At 36.7% G+C, this 19,921-nt stretch overlaps 1 protein-coding gene across 1 annotated transcript in view; it reads right to left on the bottom strand.

The window, feature by feature from the left end:
- LOC135155510 (uncharacterized) overlaps positions 1-18,533 on the bottom strand; it is a 44,136-nt gene extending 25,603 nt beyond the window's left edge. Inside the window, exons 1-9 of the mRNA XM_064104781.1 lie at positions 18,444-18,533; positions 13,210-13,324; positions 11,362-11,477; positions 4,719-5,003; positions 3,911-4,050; positions 2,961-3,045; positions 2,368-2,536; positions 1,298-1,482; positions 625-821 (exon numbers count right to left, since the gene is read on the bottom strand). Of these exons, the coding sequence (XP_063960851.1) occupies positions 625-821; positions 1,298-1,482; positions 2,368-2,536; positions 2,961-3,045; positions 3,911-4,050; positions 4,719-5,003; positions 11,362-11,477; positions 13,210-13,276 (1,244 nt within the window). The 5' untranslated portion in view covers positions 13,277-13,324; positions 18,444-18,533. The remainder of the gene's footprint in view (positions 1-624; positions 822-1,297; positions 1,483-2,367; positions 2,537-2,960; positions 3,046-3,910; positions 4,051-4,718; positions 5,004-11,361; positions 11,478-13,209; positions 13,325-18,443) is intronic.
- Positions 18,534-19,921: the final 1,388 nt, after the last annotated feature.

The following is a 19,921-nucleotide window of genomic DNA, read 5'->3' as shown; positions in this document are numbered from 1 at the left end:
AGATTTTGTTCTGACAAACTTTTGCATTTCAATTTGCAAATATTATGTCCTACATGTACAATGAACTTACTGAACCTTGCAACTTACATGAACATGATCTGTAATCTTGTATTGAAAGCAATTAATGTATTTATGCTCTCCTGAACATTTCACTTTTTTGTTGAGATATAAGGCTTTTATCATCTCAGCAATGATATGATGAAGGAAGCAAGTTTTCGTACGACAAAGTAAATGAATTTATAATAATATTCATATTTAAAAGAAACAAATACTTTTCCAGACATATTTGTAGTTTATTACTATTACTGCAAATTGTAAAAAATGTTGATATAGTTCACATCGCTCTAATTAATTAACATTAACATTAATCCCACTTACTGAAATGGGACAATCATAGTCTGGATTATCAGGTTTTCACCAAGCTATTATAATACATACATGTAGAATGGATTTCAAATTGCATATTCACTACTGTAGGCAGGGCCTTAGTTAGAATTTTGGAGTTGCCCCTCATTTTTGAAAGAGTGCCTGTCCAAAATGGGCTGAATTTGTATAAAATGTTCATTACTTGCCCGTCAAAAAGGGAAGTTACCTGTCAAAGTGACGGGCATGGCATGGCCTGACTGTAGGTTTGAAAGAAGAGTGAAGCTGTTAGACATAAGCACCATTTTACCTGTTTCAACAGCACCTTTGAAGTTAAGGTATAGCCTCCAATCCACCTGCTTTTCAGCATAGTTCAGGACATGTCTGCAAAATTTCGGCCATGTGAGGAATAACTTATCTGCTGATTGTGGGAAAAGAATTCGGAAATCCTGGTCAACCTGTATAAAGACAAAGTTAAAATCGAATAGTTTTATGTTTTGTCATTAGTATAAAGAAAACATGTTTTGTACATTCTATTTGCTCTATTAAAGTGGAAACTACAAGAATTACATATACATAAAATTGAATAATTTACTAAGCTGACTGGTCAAAAAATGGCTCTGCAAAAAATTTGAACGCAGGGAGCTAAAAAGTGTATAAGTTGTGAACTGTGAGAGCTGTGATATTTTGCCACCCTATGTAGACACCCCTATTTTTTTCACATCACATTACAGAACTGTGCCATCGTCTTAGAAATGCAAGCTGGCCTGAAGGAAAAACCTGAAAATGTGAATGAATCTGGGCTTTTAAAAGCCTTCAAAACGGGCTGAAATTAGATAAAAGTGCAAGATCAAGCTGGAAATCATAAATTAAAAAAGCAGGAATTACTGCAAAAGCAGGAAGACTTTACTAGTCAGTACCATTGAAAACTTACCATTCCTTCTGTGTCAATTAAACGTGGAAACAACAGTAAAAGCTCTTGCACAGGTTTGTCCTTATTGTCTCTAATGTAGCCTGCCCTCGCCTTACAGGTATCCCTCATCCATGATCGAACTTGTTGCCTTGGCTCTTTGTGGTCCTGAAGCCACTTTATTTTTGCATCTACTTCCTCATCTCTATCTAAATATGCAAATAAATTCAGGGAGTTAATGCATTATGCCTTTTTAGTTTATTTATAAGTCATGACAGTCACAAGCAAATGTTCCATTTCACCTGATGACAGTAAAAAATTAACACAAGAAATAAAACATGTGGGCAGGCTGTGACAATTGGTTGCCTGATTGCCCTGGGCAATCATTTTTTGGTTTGGGCAACAATGATTAATATCAAATCGTAAGTTAGCTTGCATCAATGTTATCACTTAAGTTACACACATCCAAAAATTATACATGTCTTAAATAGTTACAAACCATAAACATATTCTGACTTTTAACTTTGCACAGACCGTTTTGTTATGCGGCTTGTTAGCAAGGTCAAGCAGTTTTAAGGCCAAGCTTGCCTGACCAGGCAATCAAGTGAAGAAAAAATCGTCGCAGCCTGCATGATGCACGCTCAACCCCCAGGCTCATACACTGTAATGTGCATGGTGCTGAATAGATGAAGCATGTGAAGCCTTAAAGCACTAGGAGTTTATTTGTTAAGATGTCAAGAATCAACCACTTCCCTGAATATTTCTTGACTGATTTCACTATTTTGTACAAACAAAAAGGGTACAGAAAAAAAGGAAGGAACTTGTGGCGCAGATCTCCAAAATATCATTCAGATCGATACGAAAAATTGCCTCATTTTCGTTACAGCGCAACTAATTTGTATATTCAGATGTCGCTTGAATGTGTCAGCATGATTGCTTAAACCCACTTTTTAAAAGACACTATACACATGCATGGGTATTATTTGAGACTAATTCTGTGTATGCTTCCCTGGCAGACACAAATACCCCTATTAGATCTCCATGACCAATTAACTAAGGTTATGTAATGTTCAGTTGTTATATTTCTTCCTTACCTGACGACAGATCCAGGTCTTCTGTATTAGGCAAGTTTGCTTGCACTTTCTTGTTGCTTTCTTTTGGCGTTCTGGCAGGATCACGATATCTGACGTTCCTTAGCCGCATTTCAATGTAACCTGATGAATCTTTTGTTTTGTTTTGGCTTGCTGGAGTGAACCAGGTCAACTTTAAAGTAAAAGAGTAAAAAAAGTAAAACAAAACTATTGAATTTTAGAAGTAGAGATCACTGTTCATAAGAATTTGTATTACCCTTTGGGGTAACTGTACGGTCAATCAGATTTACCTTAATAAAGGCTTGCCCAATCTGAGACAATAACCTTTCAATGATTTAAGCATTTAGACTTTCAGTTGTATCAAGTTTCATCCACTTTTGTCTGGTTGAGTAAATAATAACCTGCTGCAGATAACGTGTTCAGGGGGTCATTTAGCATTAGCTGATATTAAGTATAAACAATGGTTATCTTGGTCATCATGAGCCTAAAGTCAATGATGAACATGGCTTGTAAATGGGTGATCCTATCTTTAACAAGTAACAATGTTACACACAATTTATCTAGCCATGAACTAACATAATGAACTCAAAACTTACGTAAGCATCATGATCATCATTGTCCAACGCAGGAAACTGGGTAACAATGCATTTTGCCATTGCCAATTTTTGCTCTGTTTTAGGCCTTTAGAAAAATGAAAATTGAATGTTTAAGAATATTGTTTTAAAAGGCTATATATATTAGAGATTAAATGCAATTCTTTGCAGGGAATAAATTACCTAGTATCGCATCGCAATTTGCTTTGCTTTTTTGCAGGGCTGCTACACAAAATTTACTTTGTGTCACAATTTTTTTTCCATGGGATTGTACATAATTTGTTTTAAATATTTTCCCATCTCCAAAAATTTCTAATCAAATCTGGGAAGCAAAATTATTCCCTGCTTTGAATTGTAGTCTGATGAACTTCTGCTTCATTGGTGATCTGCTTTGAGAATATCCTTTATATAGCAAAATTTTGATCCACCCATTTTCTGATTTTAGTAATTCCAAACTCCCATCCTTTAATAAAGCAGACAAACAGTGCAAGGTGTATGTATCACACCAAACTATTTCCAAGCACCTGCATAATACACATGTAATGTCAGCTCATTGCATGTATTTGTTATGTAAATGTGATAAACAATTCAAAAGCTGTGTTTAAATATCAACACACAAGTTTCAATTATGCCATGAAAATGTAAAAAAATATAAATTTATGTGAAATTTGTTAGATAAGATTACATGTATACAATTTTTATACCAAGTGTCTGGTTATTTCTGGTATGCAATGCACCAGTTAAGTTGATAATTAACTTTTGTGTCATCTACAAGAGAAAGGGATTGCTTTTGAAATGGTATGTATGTGTCTGTGGTCAAACTTTTAATCCTTGACATCTATTTGATCACTGGAGTCAATTGGTAAGGCAAATAAGCAAATAAACTACCACATAGTATAGCACATCTAAATACGCTAGCATTTCCTTTTTCTGCTCATAGGATTTTAGCTTACCACTTTGTATATGTCTCTATCAGGTGTGAGACCAATGTGTTCACTATCAATTTTCGTGAATTGTAGCTGATGCACCCTTCCTCCATCTCCTTTATAAGCTCCTCCCCCTCTCTCCGTTTGGACAAGATGGCTCGTATGTCCTGCAGATCAGAAGTGATTACAAAGAAAGGTCATAAGTGGATGCTTTAAGTGATCCATGTATGTGCCGGGGCCTTCACATCTAGAATATGAGAGAGATACTATAGGAACAGGAACAAACAAGGAGCCTAGCTAGTACATTTTTTTTCTTCATTTTGCGCCAACAATCGTTAAATGTGGTACCATCATCCAAATCGATAGTTTCTGGGATTGTTTTCATACCTTTTTTTAAAATTAATTTCATATTTTTCTAAAAAACAGCCAATATGTGTCAAATAACTGCTTTACAAATCATGGGTTTTTTTGGTTTAAAAAAATGATTTTTGCCTTTACTGACAAATATTTTGAAAAATAGGAATTTAACTTAAAAAAAAAAAAAAACATACCCAAGAACTATCGATTTAGATGATGTTTACCCATTTTTTACCCAAAAGTATTTTTTCTAGGCTTGTTAAAAAAATTGGATAAATAACTTGCTGTTTTTGGTGAGTTTCTGAAAAGCAAGTTCTTAATCTAAAATCTGATGCTATAATTAGATTTCTTGTGAAATTTCCTTTTAAAAAGTGTCTACATTTATTCAGCATACATTATCAGTTTTCAAGTTACAATGAAAACAATTTTACAGAAGTCGCAAGGCTCTGACCTCCCTTAATGTTGATTAAAAACTTACATGAGCCATCTTGATCTTTTTAGCCTCGGGTGGTTTGATGATAGATGTTGATGAACTGCTTGGGATAGACACTGACGAGTTGCTGGTGTTTGGGATATCTTCTGGTGGTTTAGATGTTGATGATGAACTGCTTCGGATAGACGTTGAGGAGTTGCTGGTGCTTGGGATATCTTCTGGTGGTTTGATGATAGATGTTGATGAACCACTTGGGATAGACAGTGAGGAGTTGCTAGTACTTGGGATATCTTCAGAGAACGTGCAATCTTCAGAGATCAATGATGGTCCCTCAAGTAGTGAAGTGCAGAACAGATGGTTATTAATACAGTAAATCATTAAATTTGTTTTCACAATTCCCAAAACAGAGTGCTCAATGGATTCCCAGAGATAATTTATTCAAAATTCCAAAAGTTTCAATCAGCATTTAATCACTATACTACTTATAGTTTCATACAAGAGTTGTACTAAGATCAGGTAGAATCACTAAATCTTTACAAAACTCCCTAGCTGGTTTACAAGCTCTTTCAGGAGTTCCTGAGCTATTGAGCTACTCAAACATGAAGGTCTACGTACTCCTTTGTTTTTTTTTTGGTCTGTTTGTTTTTATGTCAAAGCATCGACTTTTTTTTTTAAACTAAGAGTTTCTATTACATGTAAAACTTGAAAACTTATATACAGTATTAACATCCAAGTTTTTAGACCAAAAATTTGGATCCTGCATGTCCGTCAAAGTGTCAAGTTACATTGCTATGAACAGCAAGCAGTCATAAAGGAAGTGAGTTGTGAGTTGAAATTGTAACGAATTAATCAGATTTCTTCACATGCACAATGTGTATGCAGGTCAGAAACTCTACATGCAAACAAAAAATGTTATCTACATTGTGCATGTGTGCTGTGCACCCTCTACATGTGCATTGTATATCGAGCTCTGGCTCAAAATTAATGGTTTGTGACCTGCAGTAGATTGAAAATCCTGTTTTAGTAACTTAGCAAAATAAATCAATCTTTTTTGCGATTGAATTACTCACCTACAACATACATCTTGGCCCGTATTCCATAAACGAGATAAGCATGCTTAAGTCAAAAATCTAAGCATTTTGTCTTATTTTTCTGTCTAAGACAAAATGCTTAGCCAAAACGCGTATTCCATAAAGAATTGGCTAAGAATTTTGTCTAAGAATATGGCTAAGAAGTTTTGCGCGACTAAGACAGATTTAGGATGAATGGCTAAGTAACTTTTCTTAAATATGCAGAGTCTGTATTTCATAAATACAACATGGCTAAGAATTTAGCCCTAACTTTAAGACAGTTGTGAGCTGTCTTAATTGTTGTAGTTTCAAGGCAATTTCAGCCAACACAATTTTAGAATTTATACCTATATTGCATTTCGAGCTCCTATCTCATTTTTTAAAACCGATTTTCATGAAATTTGGAACACACATTAGTCTTAAGGTAAGGAGGTGGAAGATTTTGTTCTTTTTTTCTTTTTCGGAAATTGTGTTGCCATGGTAACAATATATTATGGCCCAAATTTTGCCGTTTAAAATACTTCATTAGTTTTATACCAATTCTCATGAAAGTTGGCTAACACATTGGATTTGAGGAAAAGATGTGCAAGACACATTTTTGCATGTGTCGGAAAATGTGTTGCCATGGTAACGGTATATTATGGCAAAAAATTATGTATAAATCTCGCTGTTCCAACTATTTCTCTAGTTTTTAACCAATTTTCATGAAATATGGCACAAACATTTATAGTCATTATGTGAAAATGTGCAAAACATGTTTTTTGCCTATATAAAAAAATTGTGTTGCCATGGTAACAAATAAAATACCAAAAATAAATGAAAATCTTGTGATTGAATTACTTTATCAGTTTTCAACTGGTCTATTCTCCTAAAAATTTGGCATACACATTAGTCTTGAGTTGAAGATGTCTAAGACATATTTTTGCCTGTATCAAAAATCGTGTTGCCATGGTAAAAACATATTATTTAACGAAAATAAGGTGAAAATCTTGTAGTTTGAGTTCCTTCATCTCTTTTCAACCAATGCTCATGAAATTTGGCACACACATCAGTCTTGAGTTGAAAATGTGCGAGAATATTTTTGTTTGTATCAGAAATCGTGTTGCCAAGGTAACAACATATCATACGCCAAAATAAGATTAAGACAGTGGTCAATGCTAACTTTTGTTTGGCTACATAGAAAACTACATGTAGCTGTGGGCTTAGTTATCGTTTTTAATTTTAGGATGGGGGAGGGCTAGACCTCTAGATCTCAAACTACAGCCCCTAGCTTTAGATGTAAGCCAAAGATCAAGATCCTTCAGTCCTAGAAATAATCCAATGCTATATCCCTAGCTTACTTCCCTTTTCAGGCCTAATGTTAGATGAATAGATCTAGACTAGCCTACATTTACTATTTTTTAGAACTAGAATCTATATTTTGATAGAGTATACAAGTCTCTACTCTAGTTCTCGACCTATTACTTAGATTGATATAGTTCTACTTCTAGATCTAGATAGGGTCTAACTTTTAGTCTTAGTCATTAAGTCTAGATCTAGGCCTACGTTAGAGATTCCAGATCAAACAGTAGACTAGTCTGACTAGATCAGCCAACGTTAGGGCTACCGGCTAGGCTAGAAATATAATCTGGAATGAATAGAAGAAAGTATAGCCATACTAGGCTAGGCCGCCTAGATCTTAACTAAATTTTTATATAAATCTAGCTCCCAGTCTAGACTGAGTCACTTTCACTGAGCTGTTGGTCTAGGTTTTAATTTAGGCCTGTTTTGTAGAAACCTAGATCTAAACAAACTCCCCAAAATGTATAAAATAAAAACTCCTCCAAACAAACAGATGGACCTAAAAAAGAAGTAGGCCTAGAATGCTAGATCTAACTTAGTTAGATCTAACTTTTTACATAGATTTCTAGGTCAGGATTATAAGTTTAGGCGTAGTTGGCAAGCAATGCATAGGGATAGGTCTAGCACTGTAACTTGTTAGACAGGAATATCCATTGTTTCTAGGGATTTATTTAAAAGTTTCTGACATTTACTGTCATGTCACATTGGTGAGATTGGGGTCTAGGCCAACGTAATGTTAGACTGTCGAGTGTCTTACTCTTACTCGTAGTTTAGCAGAAAACCCAAAATACAGATGGAGACTGAAGCTTTTGGTCTAACGTTAGGCCTAACTCTAACTAAGTCAGATAGTCCTACATTGACATGTAAATCTATCCCTGTCCTAAGCTAAGTAAGGCTAAGCCAGGCTTAGTCCCGAATGTTGTTCTAGGCCTAGACCAATACTATTTAGGTCTAGATCTATGTACTATATGTAGCTTCAGTCTCGGTTGCTCCACTAAGTATGGCATCCCACTGGCACTAGACTAAATAACATTGTAAGTGTAACAGAGTTACGTTTTGCAGCCTTCCTTCATGAAAGTAAAAAAGTCAAAACAATGTTCAATTCTCCTCAAAACAGACAGATATTTTATAGATCTTGGGCCTAGGCTAGATCTAGGCCTAATGTTAGACCCAAGGCTAGTCTCAAAAGTTACAAAAGTTTTCCCTTAGGGAGCCTAGGTCTACTTAAACTGAAGTTAAAGTAAACTGTCGAGAGGAATTTATAGTTTATATTTTGACAAATAACAATACATGAAAAGTAATAAATGGGACTGATACACAAAGAAACTGTGCAAGTCACTCGGTTTGGGATGAAATGTTTTGGTAATTAACAAAATATATATAATTTTAATAAAAAGTTCTTACCATATATGGGTGATAAATGCTCTTCTCTTACTACAATAATTGTAATTAGTTTCAATAAAATCCAAAGTTTTAAGAAAAAACAACTTCAGTGACATTTTTGCAAGTTTGTTGCAGTCACCCCTGCAGCAATTTATTATTGAGAAGGTCGCTGAAGGTCATATAATTTGAGACTTTGGCTTAGCCATATCGCCTGACTTGAGACAAATGTCTTAAAGTTTATAGAATATCGCTAGGGAAGATTTCTTAGACAAGCAAAATGCTAAGACAAATTGCTAAGACTTAAGCAAAAAGCTTATCTTGTTTATGGAATACGGGCCCTTGTGCTTATGTAATACAAGTCATCATCGTCATCATAGGATTTAGTAGCATGCAGGGGATTAGAGTCAATCAAATTCTCAACTTGAACCACAGTTATTTCCTTTGGCTCTTTAGGTTGTACCGCATAAGCATGGAAGTGTCTTTTAAATCCATATGTATGCCACAAATGGCACACAAGAAAAACTGTTGTACCAACTGCAAGCACTGTTCTCACATTTCCAAATTGGGCATCTCCATTGTCATTTTTGCTAACTGCCACCATCATATTTTCACGATACTCAGTACCATAAACCTTGCACCACTGTGCAACATATATATCATCATATAAAGGTATGCTACATGTCTGAGATATAATTTCAGCACCTTCCAATGATGCTAACATCACAGATAAACCAGGACCTGTTTCAACAGATTTCTGTGTCATTGTCTGATTGCTTAATACGTTATAGCAAAGCTGCATTTGGTTTCTGTAGGCTAGAGTTTTGGCAATATTTCTGAAATTGCACACAATGTGTGCCAAACGTTTAGAAAAGTTGTGCTTTCCTTCGAAACGCATCACCCAATAAATAATGAGAGGTCCAAGCAGCTGCATTGCTGAAGGGTAGTGGCTCATGAAGTGGTGTTTCGGCTTCAGATCACGATCAGGAAAGAGTTGCAAAAAGAGCATGTGGTGGTCTCTAATTAATTGTGCCAAGAACAAGGTATGTCCCTTGCTTATCTTAGATGAAAAAATGATATCCATACATTGTTTCAAAGCTACGATAAGTTCCCAGTGCTCATCATCTTCTTGAATAAGATCTGCAAGCATAACTCCAATATGACGGACAAGGCACCACATTTGTGCTGCATGCTGTCCTGCAGCACCATCAGGAAAACGAAGCTGATTGCTAGTGAAGGGGCAGGGTTTGTTACTTGCATCAGGTAGGCCGTAATTGAAACTCGTAATCCTGGCATTTAATGTTTCTAATGTAAAAGCTTGTTTTCTGATAAGTTCATGCAGCACCAATTTCACCTCCAAGGGGCACACTCCCTCTAGCATGTCATGCATGATGTCTGGTGCTCTGTTGTCTAGAGTATGAAAGTGTGTCAATTCATTCAAGATACATGGTGATTTTATACCAGTCTCTTGTAAGCTATTCCTATTAAGGTCCAGTTGATAATTCTCAGGTGTCCGCATTACTTCTTTTCTTTCAAGTAAAGCATGCTTTATGTCAGCACGTGGCATTCGGCAAGTTCTGCATGGAAAGTTTGCTGTGAAGCCCTCGCTGAAACCAAACAATGAGTGAATCCCTAGATTGTCTCCTACTACTTGTGCTATCCCAACCTTTACAACTCCATCAAGAGTGTCGGTATGAATGGCTATACCATCTGACTCAAGCACCTTCAGATCTTTCAGCAATTGTGACAAAATCACAGGATATCCATAAAGTTTTGCGTCACTTGAATTGAACAGCATCAACAAATATATGTTTGCTAAAGTTGACCGGTATTGAGGTGGTACACTAGCAATTTTGAAATACACTCCTGTCAGTTTGTGAGTCCCAGACTTAGGACTAAGAGGGTTGGTAACCTCGAAGTCATCTACATACAGAATTAGTTTGATTGTACGAGTGCTAGATAAAAACCTACTTTGCCTGCAGAAAAAACCATCTTGAAAATCATGCATCATACCATCTGTGCTTGGTACATAGCTTACAGCTAGTTTCATAAGATCTGTTTTTTCAAGCAATAAGGTTATTAGCTTTTTAATTGGAATGTACTGGCATGTGATAGTCTTCATAACCTGCTGCACATTGCCTGTTAAACGGTTATTACATGGATAATATGCAATACCTATTGTAGTTTGTTCAGGCTGAATAAAAGCTGCACTGTTCTTGAAGAATTTCTTCTGCTTGTATTGACTTTCCATGTTATCAAACGGGTGGGAAACCATATCTATATCCAATAGGAGACTTTGAAATTCATCATTTTCTTCAAGTCCAGTTTCTGCACCGAATTTTTGCACCTTATATTTTATATACATACACGTGTCTTTAACTAAAGAAGCTGACTTTTCTACAACTTCATTAACTGTGGTATGGACAATGCTACTGTTTGCCAGCAGACCCGCAACCAGCATGACAGCCCGTTCCTTAATTTCATCCTCACCAAAATAATCCCACATCTCAGCATCCCCTTCTGTTGGGTCAATGTCAACATCAATGTTTTCAGCAAAATCATTGCCTGCGTCAACATCTGCAGCATTATCAAAATTACCATGTGGACGTGGTGGGACATGGCCATGTGGTTCTCTAGTACAAGCATGACTCATCAAGTGGCGCTTGAACTGTTCCGTTCTGCCTGAGAATGTTCGTTGGCACCCTTCCTGCATACATACTATACTTTCTGTAAAAAAAAGGCCCTTAATAACACCATGTCGATTCTGTAAATGCCATAAAATTGCTTTACTGCCACCGTCTATAAGTTCACCACACTTGGGACAAGTACAATTATATTCCATTAGAATAGTGTTTCCGATATACTCCTTTACAGAGTAAAAGTCAAAATAAAAGTACCTTCAATTCCTTTATCCTTTGGAGCAGCTTTGATCTTGGACCAAGTGGCTTTATCAAATCCGCTTTCACAGCTTGATCATCAAGGAGAAGGAGGGTTTCTTGGTCAATCTCTTGTTCTGTTACAAATAAAACCATATGACCATATTCCGTGTTATTCATGATCCAGATTACAGGCATTGTGGGCATGTGTGTTTTTACCAGGTTTTCATGAGGGGTGTAATTAGAAAGAAAAAAAATTAGTGGTTCTTGAGTCGAAGTTCTCGCTTCGATCTCATGGAGCAGTAGTTGGGGAATCTTCATAATACATACAATGTAGCTGAATTTGGTAGAATTTAATTGGTATCAAATTCAAGAAACACTTTTGAAGTTTGAAACATAATATTTGCTGATGACCTACACAAATCTTGGAAAATTAGGAAGATTCAAAGTTCTTCACATGGCTTTCTAGTGCGCATGTAAGCAAAATCTTTCTGCAATATTAGCGTAAGTGATAATGGCGCAAAAAACCTGATGCACACTATGTTTATCTCACACATATTAATGCATTGCATCTTCCCTTTTGTGTTCTAAGCATGCAAGGACCCAAATTCCCCAAAATGCCCTTTAATATTTGACCAACTGAAAATCATATGACACCCCTCCCCCATAAGTTTCTCCTTGCCCCTTCCCCTGTAAATAATGCACGCTCTTTACCGACCAAAATTTTCCTCTGTGTAATTTGATGGGAAACATATCGATTCTAATCGGATACTCTAATAGTCGCTACAGATAAACCATTTGCAATAGAAAGCTCAAACTTCTTGAGGATGTCAAACTTAGTATTATCTTTATTCTGGTATCCTTTGATAAGCAAAAAATTCAAAAAAATTTTGAAAGAATGAAAAGCACCCTCATGCTACATTTTAACCTATGATGGCGCATTTCACAAAAACGAAATGTCTGATTTTTACAGAACTTTCAAAATCTTGTATTTTGACTTCATTTGCATCTAATTTGACACCAAAGGTACAGAAATATTCACTGAAAATGAGTGAAATTAAGTAACTTTTTGCTCCTTCCCACAATTTCAATAGCTATGAGCTGACATAAGAGGGCATGGCGCACCTTTTTGGTAAACACATAGTCCAAAATTTTTCCATATTATATTGAGATAAGTCATTTCCCACAAAAAAAACACTGTTGTAAAAATTAAATTACCAAAAAAGTGTTTTTGACCCCTGTATAAAGCCCACTCCTACTTTTAATTCAAAACTATTTTGTACACATTTGTCATAGGTTCAACAACAAACATAAGGCGGGACAAAATTGTTCTGGTTACATACTGCCCAGAAAGTTGGGTAAGTCTGTCGGCAAAACATTTTATTTTGAACAACAATTTAAAGTTGATTGCTCATTATAAATATTCCAAGTAAAAATGAGTGCAAAATTTGGAAGCTTGACATCACACACCTTCAAGCTTGCTAACCCCCTACAAGCCAAACAGCTCCGTAGGTCAAAGCATGGCCAAACAAATCCATAGCCAGACAGGCTCACATTATAGATGGAATATTATTTTATTGTTGCTTGAGGAATTTCTCGAACGGATAAAAAAGTGTGTAAAGTGATTTGTTACTAACCATGAACGCCCAACGTTATTCTCGGACTTTGATTGAACGGCAGTAAATGTCTTGCGTGCTGCGTACATTCAAATACGGAAGGCTTAGGCATGCATTTACTGTGCATATTTAACACTGTTTTGCATACCAAATGCAGTGTTAAACTCAATTAAACTTGCTCAGTCTGAGAAATTCTTCAAGCAACAATATCAAATTTTGCGACAGTTGAACAGTTATGATTACAAAAGCTTACCTTCAAAATTTTCCAGAAATCTTTCCAGCCCCCACATCACTAGTTTCTCTTTAACAAAGTCATCCATGATGACAACACACTCCAATCTGGAAGGAGATCCGTGAAAAGGAAGGAGCTGTATAAAAAGGGAAGATAATCATTATCGGGGTTAAAAGTTTGGTTCAACTTTTTAATTTGACATCACATTTTCAATTTGACTTAACTCATATATAGAGGACCCTCTCCTAATGGCCTCAAATGTTGAAAATTAGTTTTGCATAAATCTGTTTCTATCTCTTTCCTACGAGGGCTAGCATTTTCTTGTGAGGGGGGGGTCCAAATTTACAAAAAGTCGACGGCGATAAAGTTACAACACCCCTATTTCAGCAACAAAAATTTAATAACCCCCATCAATGATACACTTTACCCCCTAAAGAGGCTAAAATTGTATTGAAATCAGTCCTTTTGAGCAAAATAAACACACTATCTGTGGTCATCAGGTGGGTGTTTCATAAAGCTGTTCGTAAAGTTACGAACGACTTTACGCACGACTGGAACATGTTCTTAGGTCATAATTCAATTACATAGGGATATCACAGAGCACAAGAAAGGATCACCAGTCGTTCGTAAAGTCATTCGTATCTTACGAACAGCTTTATGAAACACCCACCAGGTGACTTCAAACTTTTTGATCATCAAAATGTCATTTTAATACTCCTTGGGTATAAATTTTTCTAAAATTTAACTCTTGGGCGATTATGAGACACATTTCTTTTTAATTTAAATTTTTTCCCCTCAAATAGAGCTCAAACTAAATTTCTATCTGATTTAATTTGACATGATAGACTAGAGCTGAATTAAGAAGCACTCATACAGGAATGTTAATTATTTGTCTCTGGAGACATAAGAACATTTATAAGATGGAAACTATCCCCTCTAATTTCATAATTTTTTCGATTTTGAGAAAACCATTAGAGTGGTGGGTTTGTATGTTGCTGCTGTTTCTACAACATAAAAAATCAATAGGTGTGGGTAAAAAATACAGTTGTCTATAAGGCAAGGGCAATAATGGAACTTGTAAACATAAAACTGGCAACGAGTTCTCAAGCTTTAAAATGGGCCAAAAATTAGTTTAAAAAAATCAGATCTTTGAGCCCCTATTTTGGTGCCTTTCCATTCTTTAAGCCCCTATTTTCAGCCCTGCGAATCTCACACCCATACCAAAACAAAAGTTTAGTACCCCTCCCCCCCCCCCCCCCCGATCGATATTTGCTCTTGGAACCAAATTATGTCTCACATATATGAAATTCTTGTAGGCCTACATGGCATTATAAGCTTAGTGTTGAAAAATAAAAATTCCAGGGGAATTCGTCCCCTCCCCCCCCCCTTAGTACTGCCACTGCTGAAAAATGTCTCTGGAGTGGCTTCTGACATGACTTGCCACGATAAATTGCTCTGACTTAACCCATTTTAGATGTGCCACTGAGCGAAAATCATGCACGCTCGCTTTAAAAGACAATATCTGATCTGATTTTGTAGGCACACAATATTTCATTTCCAGTAATTTTTCAACAAACCCCCCCCCCCAAAAAAAAAAAACACATTTTAAGGCCAAGTAAAACAAAAAAAAATGGTTCTCTTCTGGTTTTTGGAAAAATAGGAGGGGCTCTTTGTTTTTTATTGAATTAATTTCTGAATACCTACGGTTTATAGCACTATATTTTCAATATGCGGTGCCCCCCAAAAAGATGGAGGCCTTTTTATTTTCTTGTTTCAAACATCTTTATAAAACAAGTTATATGGCCTTGGGAATTAAAGTTCCGGGGAGGGGAGGTAGTAGACTTGCATCTTTTTGAAATCACACAGGGCTTTATTTTTGTTCATTATCAGATCACTTATATAATATTCTGAGAAAATAAAAAAGTCCTGAATACAAAGTCTGTTGCAATTAGAATTTGTTGAAATACATGTAAATATATGCAAATGTCTCTAATTTCCCCCCTCGATCGGATTTGTTCTTTTTTACTAGCCCTGACAATATACATATCGGTCATATCAGACCAGCAAACTAAGCTAATTGCCTGACAGTGACTTTTACTGGTAAGGCCAAGTAAAATCAATTCCTAGTTTCTCGTCCGGATTTTTCGAAAATGAGGAGGGGGTTCCATGTTATTTATTTGATATTTGATTTTTTTTTATACACAAAAATGCTATTGGGTCAACTTCAACACATTCTTCACAAATTTAGTAACACTTGTACTACACTACAGAGGATCGAAACAAGGTGTAATTGCATATTAATGTTTTTTGGTATATGCATTGTCTAGAAGTCCTCATATTTTTATTCATATCATTTCAGAACAAAAATATCAAATAACAAAGCAATTAAGGCGGCCCCCAAAAAAGGAAGGAGGGGACGAGAAAAAAAATTGAAATTATTTTTATTTGGCCTCATCTGACCACCTGACAGGTGTGTGTCAAGCCCTTTTTTGGGGGGGGGGGGTGGTCTACATATGTGACCTACTATCTCAAAAGCCCACAATAAGTCACCTAAAATGAGTTTTGAAATTTTCATTGTTGAAATTCCATTATTTTAATTATATTATTCTAGAATTTACAAGACGGCTGTGCCCTTAGCCTTTAGGTGTTGACATGCGTAGTCAGTCACAATTATGTCAACAGAGGGTTTCCTTTATGATAAAAATATTGAGGCCTAATCTTAAAGATCCATAATGCTTAGAAAATGTTTCGAATCGGCTACTCTTAAAATGTGGGATAATTCATCAAAGCACATAGTAATAAAGTACTAAAATCTACAAGAAAGGCCAACTGAGAAACTCTGATTTCTGAAACGAATTGAAATAAAATCACAGGTTTCTGGTAGGCTTTGAGTTTCCCCCTCCTGCGCTAAGCGTGGAAGCTTTGAAATTTCCTGAAATCATTAGCAAAAGAAGACAATCTTTGTTGTGATTCTACATCTGCCCTTTCCCTAACTTCTCTTACTTTTTCATTTTTTTTTCTCTCTCCCCCTTTCTCCCTCTCTCCTTTTTTTGTTTTTTTTGGGGGGGTGACTGCCCCAACCCCCCCAGCTACATGGCTGGTAGTTATGACACTGATGGCTAGTTTTATCTCAATGTCAATCTTGACACTTTGCCAAAGACTCTCTTTGCATGCATATAATATAGGCCTAGGCCTACATAAAAAAACTAGAAATATCACTATCAGTGATTAATAATACTACCCCCGCCAGCAGCGCTCTACCTACATAAAAAATAATATCCCACTATAATAACCCCAAAAAGAAAAGAAAAAATTAAATATTTTGAAGTCTATCAGTTAGGGCAAAAACTATGCATCATCAGATATATCAAAGAATGACATTTCACTGAGAATCCAATCAACAGTGCAACCTTCTTTTTTTTTAACTATTAGGCCTATATCTTGCACTTCTTCATATCACTATGGACCCATGCACCAAATTTCAAATCAATTGGTCAAAAAATGAGGGAGTAGTATGATCCACAAGATTTTTGCACCAATTTTATTTTAAAATGTTGTTGCCATGGCAACGCAATTCTCGACTTTGACGAAAATTATATCTTGCACTTATATTTTATACACATCAATATGGACTTAATGTTCCAAATTTCAAATTAATTGGTCCTTAACTGAGGGAGTAGTATGATCCACAAAAATTTTGCACAAATTTCATTCAAAAAATGCTGTTGCCATGGCAACACGATTCTCGACTCTGACGAAAAATATATCTTGAATTTTTATACATCATTATGGACCTATGTAAGCCTACTAGCCTAATTAAAAATTCAGGTCAATTGATCAAAAACTGAGGAAGGAGTTAGATCCACAAATTTTTTGCATGAATTTCATTCAAAAAATGCTGTTGCCACGGCAACGCAATTCTCAACTTTGATGAACAATATATCTTGCACTTCTATACATCATTATGGACCTATGTAGGCCTACTAAATTTCAGGTCAATTGATCAAAAACTGAGGGAGGAGTTAGATCCACAAGATTTTTGCATGAATTTCACTCAAAAAATGCTGTTGCCATGGCAACGCATTTCCCGACTTTGACGAAAAATATATCTTGCACTTCTACATATCATTATGGACCCATGTATTAAATTTCAAGTCAATTGATCAAAACCTGAGGGAGTTTGATCCACAAGATTCTGCAACGGACCGCCCGCCCGCCCGGCCACACGGTGATTCCTATATAGGGCCTAGGCCTACCCCCTTACAGTTACACACCTTGTGTGTGGCGGGGGTATAAAAAATCAGTAGTAGGCCTAAGTTAGGCCTACTAGGCCTAGGCTATAGCTACCTTCAAGACAGTGAAGCCATAACTTAGGCATTCATTGAAAAAAAAATTGAATATCAAATACTAAAGTTAGGCCTAGGCCTAAACTAAGTTAGGGCCTAGGCTAGGCTAGGGCTAGGCCTTGATCTAGTCTAGCCTTGGCCTGGGTCAGGGCCCAGGCCTAGTATGAAATGAGGTTTGGAATAAAAATATGCTTCTTGACATTTTTGTGCATGAGATCGCTGAATACCTTAGCCTTCAGGGCCTATACAATCCACGCTTCATGAATATACTCGTAATGTAGATAGATCTAGGCCCCGCCGGGATCTAACAGTTAGGCCTATAGCTAGGCCTACATGGGTCTGCCTTGTTTTGCCTTGCCTTGCTCAAGACGACTCGACATGCTATTGCTAACCATAACTTACTAGGCCTAGTAGGCCTAAAGTTAGGCCTAATACTAGTTAGATAGGCCTAACGTTAGACCTAAGGTAGGCCTAGCCTAGCCCAACTTCCAAGCCTAACTTACTCGAGTTCCATTTGCTGTCTTATGACTGAGACTGCTAGTGCTAGCCGCGAGACCAGGGCCAGGGCCAGGCCCAGGGGTGAACATCATAAAACAACATCAATTCCAGACTAATCATTGTGCAAACTGCATGCAGACTGTCGAATGCAGTAGGCTAAGGCTAAGCTACCGTACATCAATCATATTCATAACGTATGTGCATCGAGTAGCATCGCAGTGATCGTACATGACATTTTGTGAGTTGCATTGACATTTTGTGAGTTGCATTTTGACCGAAAATCGTATGATGGCACTGTTGCAGATACAAGAAATTTGTTCAAGAGAATAGAGCATATTAATACATATAAAAATAAAGCTACTTCACCGACAAAATCATGTAATATCTTACAGATTAAACTGGATAACTTACCGCGGTATACACTCATGATATGGCGACTGATTTCAAATGATCGTCTGCGCTGCGCTAGCTGCGCGCGCGGCCGGCGCGGTGACGTCAGTCAACAAGTTTGACCAATGAAATGTTTCATCGAAGACAACGTCATTTTGAAGAGAATACGTATCAAAAATTTTCAGCATCCACGTCATTTTGTCGGGGGGGGGGGGCACTCAACTTTGGGTTTGGTAGGGATGTGCGGCCCCGGTTTCTGAAACGGGGGACAGGTATAACCGAGTTGACTCTGAAAAGGAGATCTATAACCGAAGTGACCTTAAAAGCAGTGGCGGCACCAGGATTTTTAAGGGGGGGGGGGGCAAATAGGGGGCAAAACAAAATGTGGGGGGGGGCAATGCCGGACAAAAAAACCCTCCCTTTTCTTTTCTTTCTCATTTTCAACCCTTTAATTTTTCACTCCGAAAATTATTGGGGGCAACTTGGAGGGGGGGGGGGGGGCCGGGCAAAGCTTCTGACGGGGGGGGGGGGGGGTCAAATGCCGTTTGAAGTTGAGAGCTATTTTTTGTCAATTGCTCTGGAAGCAAAAAAATCTGAAATTTGCTTAAAATGGCCGGGGGTCTAGATATTAAATTTCCCCCAAAAGGGATTAAGAATTTTCAAAAAGGGCTTGTGAACTAAATATTGTGCTTGAATTTATATGGGGTCTACGGAGCGGCAGGTAATTAAGGCGTGAAGAGGGTGTTTGCGGCGGCACATTTTTTAGGTCAGTACGTGCCCCGGGCATTTTGTCATTCAAAAGGGAACGATTCTCTATTTTCATTAAATAGTCTTCTATTCAAAATATTTGACAAGGAAATCTTTTTGTTATTGTCATTCAAAATGAAACGATTCTTTTCATTTTAAATAGTTTTCTAATCATTTTGAACAGTTTTCTATTCAAAATATTTGACAAGGAAATCTTTTTATCTTTGTCATTCAAAATGAAACGATTCTTTTTCATTTTGAACAGTTTTCTACTCATTTTGAATAGAAAACTATTCATTTTGAATAGTTTTCTATTCGAAAATATTTAACAAGGAAATCTTTTCAGAATTTGAAGAGGTTATTTTAAGAGTGTATATTGACTTCAAAATTTGATATTTTAAGTTCCATATGTGTAAATCACCTAAAAGGCAATGCGAGCGCGAAGCATGAGCGAACATTTTATATAATGACATAAAAGATTTAAAAAAAATTGTTTTCGAATTCTTTCCCTCATCTTATTTATTCAATCGTTTTCCTCCTCCTATGTTTTTTCTCCTCTCTTTTCCCTTTTTTTGGTCTTTCTTTCCCCCTTTTTTGCTCCGCCAATAGAGGGAGGGGGAGGGGGCGGGCCCCTAGCCCCCCCTTGGATCCAACTCTGGAACAATCTACCAGAAAGTATTAAACAAGCAGATTCAAGAGAGAAATTCAAATCCATGTTAAAACTTTTTTGGGGTTAAATAGCCTTTCCCGCA

The sequence above is a fragment of the Lytechinus pictus genome, chromosome 1, assembly GCF_037042905.1.
Source record: "Lytechinus pictus isolate F3 Inbred chromosome 1, Lp3.0, whole genome shotgun sequence".
NCBI classification, from domain to species: domain Eukaryota; kingdom Metazoa; phylum Echinodermata; class Echinoidea; order Temnopleuroida; family Toxopneustidae; genus Lytechinus; species Lytechinus pictus.
The sequence above is the reverse complement of the archived record's forward strand: the minus strand, read 5'-3'. Positions and strand labels throughout refer to the sequence as shown.